This window comes from Xiphophorus couchianus, chromosome 2 (genome assembly GCF_001444195.1).
Source record: "Xiphophorus couchianus chromosome 2, X_couchianus-1.0, whole genome shotgun sequence".
Classification (NCBI taxonomy): Eukaryota; Metazoa; Chordata; class Actinopteri; order Cyprinodontiformes; family Poeciliidae; genus Xiphophorus; species Xiphophorus couchianus.
This window is the reverse complement of record NC_040229.1, coordinates 29484975-29493571: the sequence shown is the minus strand read 5'-3', so window position 1 is coordinate 29493571 and position 8597 is coordinate 29484975. Positions and strand designations below refer to the sequence as shown.

Below are 8597 nucleotides of genomic sequence, written 5' to 3'. Positions count from 1 at the left end.
GTCAATATGGTTTTATTGTTCAGAAGAATCTTGAAAAAAAAAAAAAAAAAAGAAGAAGAATACAACAATGAGAACATTGGACTGCACCAAAAACCTTTTTTTTTCTGATCCCTTAAAATGATTTTTTAAAAAAAAAAAAAAAAGAGAACTAAATTGTTTTGTGTGCAGTTTGGCCAAAGAATCATCACAATCGGCCCAAGGCACCTTAAGATTAATGGTTGTGTTGTCTGGGCCTGTTGTTCCTAAGGAAACGCTCCTCCTGAGGAAAACGGTTACATTTCAGCACCTTTTGGGATGAATCCTAAAAGTGCCACTCACAACATCCTCATTCACACACACAAACCCGGAACATACTCTCAGGATTGGACCCGTCCAGGGGCCAGAGGGAACACATGCTAGCATTTCATCTGGTAGTGTCTTTAGATAAAACCCCCCCTGTGTGCAAACAGGTTTATTGGCACCGCAGTAAAGACGACTTTTCCATCACTGGCATAATGTCAGACTGAAAACCGAAAGAATCCAACCTTTACTTTGAGTGAACATCAACGAAAACATCCAGCGTCACTGTTTGAGAACTCCAAGAAATACTGGCACTTTTTTTGGCCTAGCATGAAGAACGTCAACACGCGGCGTTTGCTAAAGTCTTCTGGTACTTTAATCGGAAGAGTGTGAGCGACAACACTCCAAAGGAATCGATGTAAAACAAAGGATGCTCACTGTATGGTACAATGAAGGATTTGTGATGTAATCCTGGTAACCTTGTTAAAAGTGTATGGCATCATGGGTTTATTGAAAATACCAATAGATTTGAAAGAAAAAAGACTCTACCAGAAAAATGAAAACGGGGCATCATTGGATCTTTAAGAAGGATAATGAGCCAAATTAACCTTCTGCTACAGTGATGTCAGACCCCAGGCTGAAAGTGTATGGAGTGCAGAACTTTTAAGATTTCTTTTTCTTAATGTAGAATATTCTTTACCACTAAACAGATATACACAAATTAAAGGCTGGTTTTCAGTGCGAGATTATGCCACTTTTAAGGTGTGTTTTTTTTTTTACAAATCTTAGGAAGGGTACCAACGGTTTTGTTCCCATATGTGCAAATCTCTTGACTCGTAAAGAGAAAACAAGGAGCTTAGGTTTGGATAATTTAGGCAACCCTTTTCACATTGATATTCCAGATAAGTCGGATTAAAATCACAGATGTGCGATGCTGGAATATCTTTTTTTCCCCAGCAAATTAAAGGAAAGGAACAAAGACATAACACAGAGTTAACATTCTGACACAAAGATAAGAGGAGGCGGCGAGTGCAATACCTAGAAGTCGTACCTTGTTTGACAACAGTCACATATTCACCCAAGGAAAGTAACACTAAAAGTGTCTGAAATGCTACAATTAGAAGGGTATTGTAAAAGACACAGAAATAATTCAGAAGATCTTGGATTAAAAATGGTGTCACCACACTTTACACTGGACAACACGGATTTTTAGTCAAGATCTGGGCTTTTTTTTTTCCTTTAGGTTGGGAAAACCAACGGCTGAGCTGAACTGTGACAGTAGCAAGCGTTCCTTCCCAGTCTCTTCAGTGCAAAAAATCAAGCTTCTGTCAGACTACAGGAGTTGCTGAGTTTTTTTGGCTTTAATACAAGCAGCCTGCAACACTAGCTTATTGAAATAGAGACCAAGTGCAGAATGTAAACGGGCTGAATTGTAATTGCTGAGAGCTGATTGGTAGAGATGGACGTTAAAAACAAGGGGTAAGGAGCTGGGCTATCTTCAGGGCATTCAAACTCTTATAAAAGCTTTTTTTAAAAATCAAAATATATAATTCTTAGTGTCTGCGTGTGTGTGTGTGTGTGGATATGTGAAAATAATCTGTAAACTCTCTTTCCCACTGTGCAAACTGCATTATGTTTCAGTAGAAGGGTTGGGGAAATGAGAGGAGAATGCAGCAGGTTTAGATTTGGCAACGCCGTAGCCGAAGGGAAGAAGACAGGCAGAGAAAGGCCGTTGGGGGAGTCGGGAGGTCAGGAGGGGTCAGCGGTGGGGAGGAGGGGGGAGAAGTGCTAGTTCTGCCTAACTCTGAAGTAAGATGGGATCCTCGAACTCGTGAAATCCCGGAACCGAGCTGCTCTGGCTCTCGCCGGAGTCGGAGTCGTATGGCGCGTCCGGCAGCTCGGCGAAGCCCCAAGCCAGCTGGTCGTCCTCGAAGTCGGAGCGAAGCCCCTGCGGCGGCAACGCGGCGCCGCACTCCTCCTCCTCCTCGTTGGAGTTGAAGTCCTGCGGGATGTAGAGCATCTCTGGGTAGTTGCGGGACACCAAGTCGCTGGTGGTGGCCAGGGACGCCTTCCGGAAGGCGATGAGGTGCATGTGGGAGTACTTGACGTACTTGTAGCGCTTGAAGCCCAGCGACTCCACCGCCACCCGCCAGCTGCGCATCATGAGGGCGTGGCGGTTCTGGTGGGACGAGTCGGGCGTGATGATGAGCAGCAGGCCGTGCAGCTCCAGCAGTTCGTGGGCCTTCTTGCAGCAGATCCAGCGCTGGTACGGCGAGGGGAAGTAGGAGAGAAGCAGCGAGAAGACGACCACGTGGAACAGCTGCGCTGGCAGCGCGTCGATGGGGCTGCGGAGGTGGCGCAGGAAGGCGTCGACGGCGTCGCCCGCCAGCTGGAGGGGCTGCTGGAGCTGCAGGTTGAGGAAGTCGCATTTGTAGACGCTCTGAAAACGAGACGTAAATCAGAGAAAGTTGTTGTTGTGATGAAACCGACAGTTGCTTAATTATACTGGAAGCTGCAGGTGCAGAATCTTTGATGCGTCGCTTTCTGGTGAATCAGAACCTTAAAACCAGCCAACCACAGGCATGGTAACTCCTGTACATGAGTCACTTCTGCTGTTTCTGCTTCATAATGTGAGCGGGAAAGCCTCATGCAGAGATGTAAACACATCCATCTACTTTTAGTAATCAGTAAAAAAAAAATACCTCGACTGCTGGCACTATGTCGATACCAACGGTCAGAAAGTCATCGAACTTCAGGAAAGGGTTGAAGCAGCTTCCGACGTCCAGAAGACGAATCTTTCCCAGCTGAGATATTGAACTATGGAAGAAAAAAAAGATGCAAGAAGCAAGAAAATGTTTCATTAAGCCTGAGAAATCAATGGCTTAAAATATCCAACCCTTTAGTTTGAGTCCAAACTGGAAGCGCGCATGTAGGGTGCATTCACACCAGTCTTGTTCAGTTCGCTTTAAATAAACTCTGTGTGAGAAAGTCTGGTTTGTTTGCAGAGGGGTGAATGTGCAATCGAATTCTGACGCGGACCAAAAAGCAAACTCTGGTCCATCTAAAAACTTGAGTCTCCGTTTGATTTCATTGAATCGTGGCTTATGTGAATGGCAAGCAGATTGGAGACACGCTCCAAAAGCAGGAAGTGGACTATAACGCACGGCATTCTGGGTAAATACAACAAATGTGAGAATCTTTTGCTTTAATAACATTAAGCTACATCATTTTTAAAGTTTAATCAGTAATACTCTTATAACAAATTTATGACAGATCATGATTTCTTGGTTAATGTCAAGTTGTCATAACAAAGACATTATGAATAATGTCAACTTTGTATTAAAAGTGTCATAATTTACAGTCATAAATATTCATGAAGACTTACTCATGTTCATGACAGGTGTTATGACAGTCTTATTCACAACCCGCCAAATAAAGTGTTACCTTTTTTTTTTTTTTTTTTTACTTGAACCCACCTGTGGATGGCACTGTGTGCTTGGCCACTCAGACCCAAGGCATGTGCAGCACTCTTTTCATCCTTTCCTAACATCCGCTTCATTCCGCCGTCCAAGAAATATTCTTGACAGACACTGAGGAAGTGAAATCAAAACCAGCAAATCAGAATCTTATAGGGCACGCGTGTGGGGATGTGCGCTACACAGTTTAAAGTGTTACAATTTAAAAAAAAAAAATTTAAATAATAAATTTTAACAGGATGTTTGAGAAAATGCCAGAGTTTTGAGCATGCAACCTGTTCAATTTTGAGGTTTGACTGAATTCTGGTCAAAGTTAAAATAAATCCTAAATCAAAATGAGTCGTTTGATTGATTCATTTGCTGAACATGCAGTTTGTGGGTTCAGCTAGTTTCAAACTAAAACGCACGCTCAGTCGCACCTGCGGCACCACTCGATTCGGCCCTCTCCTTCGCACTTTTTGGTCCAGTGGTTGTCGGCGAGATTCTTCATGGCGACGGCGTACTCGCTAAGCGTCTGCTCGTCCTCGCAGTGCTCGCGCCAGATCTTGTCGAAGTCGCCCACTGGAAGGAGGGAAAAGACGGCAAACGATCAAACTCAGACTTTCAAAAGGAGCTGAAGGATCTTTTACTGCTCGGACAAAAACGGCGTTTCAGCAGGTTTCACCGACTCAGATTTAAGAGCATTCTGAATTAAATTTCAGATCGGTATCATGGCAGAAATGTACAAAACAAGATTGCATACTTCTGAGGTTAACTAAAACTCCTATGACATTATTAATTTAAGTTCAAGACATTGATTAATACTGCTGTTAATCTCCTTATAACAGCATCTGTGGCTCTCTAGCCTCTGCTCCTTTTTCCTGTTCTCATTTTCAGCTGTAACTTTGTTGCGATAAAATTCTTCAACAGGTCAAACTGGTGCTTCACCATCGTGTTTAAAATCCAAAAAAAACCCTCCAACTTTGGAGTTTGTGTCGCACCACATGCTGGGGAGCAAAACTGTAAAATTTCTGGGGTCAGTTTGTGGCTCTTGGCAGCAGCTTTGTGCTTCTCACACTGCATATGGATTTCTACAGCCTTAATCCCCGTAGCAACAAAATTGTTCCTTTTTTTTTTTGTTGCACAGAATGGATTAAAACATTGTATGGGTTGCCAACAAAAGTGAGCCAGTGAGAAAGACGAACTTCGTCCAGTCAACGGGTGATAAATTTGCACCATGACGGAGGCAAAAAAGCTAGATAGCAAGCAAGATTATATTAGCAGCTGGCTAGCTGTAGTCTTAATTGCCTCCAGTCAAAAAATGCTATGCCTTAGTGTGACTTAAACTTTTGCCCGATAGAAAAGTTCCACTAGAAAAAAAACCCAACATGGAATATACAAGATTTGGTAGTCCTGCCACGACAAAATTTGAGACTTGTTATTAATGCATTTAAGGCCAATTGACATTTTTTAAAATTAATTTAAGACATTTTAAGGATGCGCTGGCACACTGACAGAGAGCAACCATTCACAGCTTACTACTCGTTTTTTTTGCTCATCCACTTTCAGAACTTGATTACTTGTTCGAAAAATTTTTTTTTTAGGTGAGTAAACCACAGAAGCTGTTGAGCCAAGTTTAAAATAAAAACAAAAAACAGGTCCGCAGATCTTCCCGTCAGGAGACCTTAACAGACGCCAGGAGCTCGTGGCATTCTCCGACGAGGGGAGAAATCCCATGACTGGAAGGGGTTGGGGAGGGAGGAGGGATATATCTGATTTGGGGGAGAGTGGGGGGAAGGAGGGGAGCAGGACAACAAGACGAGTGGTTGTAAACAGCAGCGCTCTGAAAGCATGACTGCTGCGAGTCGATGCCAAGCCTTCTGGATCATGCTTTACTTATTAACCAATCATGAGATCTGTTAGCAGGGTAATTATTTTATTTATTTATTTTTTTTACTATTCAAGTCTCCGAAACAAGACATGAAGCCAAACTAAAATCCTCAGGAAACATTTAGGATTATGTTTTAAGCTAGTACAAAAAAATATATATATATATATACAACTCTAAACTCTTTGCATAGTTTACCAGACAGCTGGCGCAGACAGACTTCTGCTCCAAGTTTGCCTGCTAACTAGTTTCCCCAACACATTGTTTTCTTTCTGCTTTGAGATTTGGGAGTAGTGAGAGGAGGATGCACATGTTTTCAATTTAAATGCAATCAAATATTTAAAAAAAAAAGAGAGAGAAAAAAAAAACAACCAGTGTAATTTGTAATCTAATTTGTGATGTTTGCTGCTCTTAAAAACAGAAAAATGACAGTAAATCCTGGATGTTCTTGCAAGCTGCTGCCGTTTGTCTACAGTTGCGAGATGACTACGAGTCTTTTTTCATCTTCGCGAGGTAAAGATTTTCCATCTGCCATTTTGATTTCTTTTCTGCTTCTCGCCCACACAACATGTTTCTGGGAGGACGACGCATTCCCCCGGAGAGATAACGCGAGAGCTGGCGAAGCAGCGGCGAGTGCGATGTGGCTGAAAGAGAAAGTTTGGAAACGGGAGGACTTAAAAACTGAAATTATTCAAGAAGATGTTGTTGAGCTGTCAGGCATGCAGGAGGCATTAGTCAATGCTGATGGGTTGGAGGAGGGTTTTTCCAAACTTCCCGTTTTTTTTTGCAACAGAAGGTTTTGCTAAGAAGGCGGGCAGCTGCTGATGAAAAAAAATATTGCAAACCTGTTTTGTTTTTGTTTTTTTGCACGCTCTTATCCACCTTCTGTACAAAACAGCAAAATTTAAGCAAAGCCGATATACAGTGATGTAGCTCCAGGTCACATTTAAACCAGTAGAAAATATCAAGTAGGTGTGAAACTACTCAAATGGCTTAATGACATTTTTTCTTATTAATATTACAGTACCTTCTCCTCACTTTACACGGCAAGCCGACAGAAAGTAGCAATTAACGATTGGTTTCCAAACTTTTCATACAAAGAAAAAGAAAAATCTGAAAAGTGTGGCGTGCATTTGTTTTCAGCCCTCTTTCACTTTGATCCCTCAAAACATCTAGAAAAGCGAATGCTTGCAGAACAATAGTTATACCTCAGGAGAAATTCAGCTTGCACAATGTCAGAATGAAACGATTGTACTGCTGAATATCGGCATGACGATACCGACAGATATAAGCCCCACGTTTTTCTGCCTCTTGTCTCTCTTTACCATGACACAATGTCACTATCTGATTGTAAGCTAGTAAAAATACACATCAGGTGTGTTTGAAAGGCAATAAGGGCAGACAGACTCCATTTAACTGATCAAATACAGTACTGACATGCAGAATGTTAACGTATGACACTTGAAATAAAGCTTGCGACTAATTGTTGCCTTCAGGCAGTCATGACGCTGCATGTTCTGCATTGTCTGCTTGCCAGCTCTGATTGATCACAATTTGTTTGCCAGCCAAGGTAGCTGGCAAACAAATTGTTTCCCCATCAAAAGAGATGGGGACGTTGGTCACAACTAAACACAGGTTGAGAGTGGGGGGTTAAACATAACGCTAGAGGTACAACTCAAGAGTTCACATCGAGTTTTAGAATGGCTCAGTCAAAGTAAAGACCTGAATCCAATTCAGTATCAGAGAATACAAAAGTATGTCACACTTTGCTGAATTTTATTAATAAAAAAAAGACATTAAAGCCATACTTTTTCTTCCACTTGTTGGTCTATCACAAGGTACAATTTAACCTCTAGAAATTGTAGCAAGTAGGAAAACAATTTATTTTATTTTATTTGTTTTAAATTATTAAGTGAGATTAGGTGAAAGTTTTATTAGCCCACAACTGCTAATCAGCATTGTGACCGACTAGGCAAATTAGGGGTGATTTACAGGATCTTTGTATGCTGACTAATTTTCCTTCTGTAGTCGAATTTCACTGAAGCAGGAATTGTATATTTGACTGCAATAGTAATAATATTTGCATAAGCAACAACAACTTCTTGGCAAACCTTGTGCTTAAAATGAAAAGCAAAGATTTAGGACTCTTAGAGAGACAATGCGCGTCTGGATGGGTTCAGGCACAATCTGGCTTCCCGAGCATATCTTGATCTGTGGGGGGATTTAATGAGACAACTGTGGTAATCAGGCTCCGATAGATGGGAATCTTCATAAACAAATAAAAGTGCGCTGTAATAATTATACCAATGTTTACGCCGTCTACACGGTTATCTTTTATTGGCGCTAGCAGCCATTCATCTTGGCTCCTTTAATGATTGTCATGAGTAATCCATTAAGTTTTATATGGACTGGGTTTGCACCGGTAAATGGCGTACTTGTACTGAGGCAGATAGTGGCGAAAACAACAATAACATGTTTGTTTTTATTATTCTACATGTTAAGAGATTTAAAACGGCCTTGCTTGTGTAGAGCAACCAGCTGGCTGTGTGTCGGCTGCTGTTTAACCCCCAAGCAGCTCCAACAACAGCATTAAAACATGTTTACTCGCTCAAATGTAAGATAATTTAGGGTTTTATATTCACTTAATAGCTCCCCTTCTGTGTTAGCGGCTACAGGCAGAGCCAGACAGCCCTCTTACCCTCTCTGTATTTCCTGCGCAGTTTCCTGTGGACGTTTTTAACCACCCCGGACAGCTTCTCCTGCACCTGCTTGCAAGGCGCCTCTCTCGGAATGGGCACACACAGCCTCCCCTGGAGGCTCTCCGTCTCCCCCGTCTCGACACGGTCCCCAGGGTTCATGGCTCGGCTGCTCCGACGCTGCCTCGGAAAGACGCTTTTCCCCCTAACAAGACTTGCAACCTGACCCGGCGAAGCAGCCAAGCAACCAACAACGCGAGAGCGGATTGGTTGGCTTTG

At 42.3% G+C, this 8597-nt stretch overlaps 1 protein-coding gene across 2 annotated transcripts; it reads right to left on the bottom strand.

The window, feature by feature from the left end:
• Positions 1 to 1057: 1057 nt before the first annotated feature.
• Positions 1058 to 8597, bottom strand: samtor (S-adenosylmethionine sensor upstream of mTORC1). 2 transcript variants are annotated; one of them, XM_028038067.1, is made up of 6 exons: positions 8321 to 8597; positions 4175 to 4316; positions 3756 to 3869; positions 2982 to 3096; positions 2391 to 2719; positions 1058 to 2281 (listed from the first exon to the last, which is right to left on the bottom strand). In XM_028038067.1, exons 1-6 carry the CDS (start codon positions 8478 to 8480, stop codon positions 2068 to 2070), a joined length of 1074 nt encoding a protein of 357 aa, XP_027893868.1. In that variant the 5' UTR covers positions 8481 to 8597; the 3' UTR covers positions 1058 to 2067. The 2 variants fall into 2 exon arrangements, with proteins under 2 accessions (XP_027893868.1, XP_027893861.1); XM_028038060.1 differs by having other exon boundaries at positions 1058 to 2719.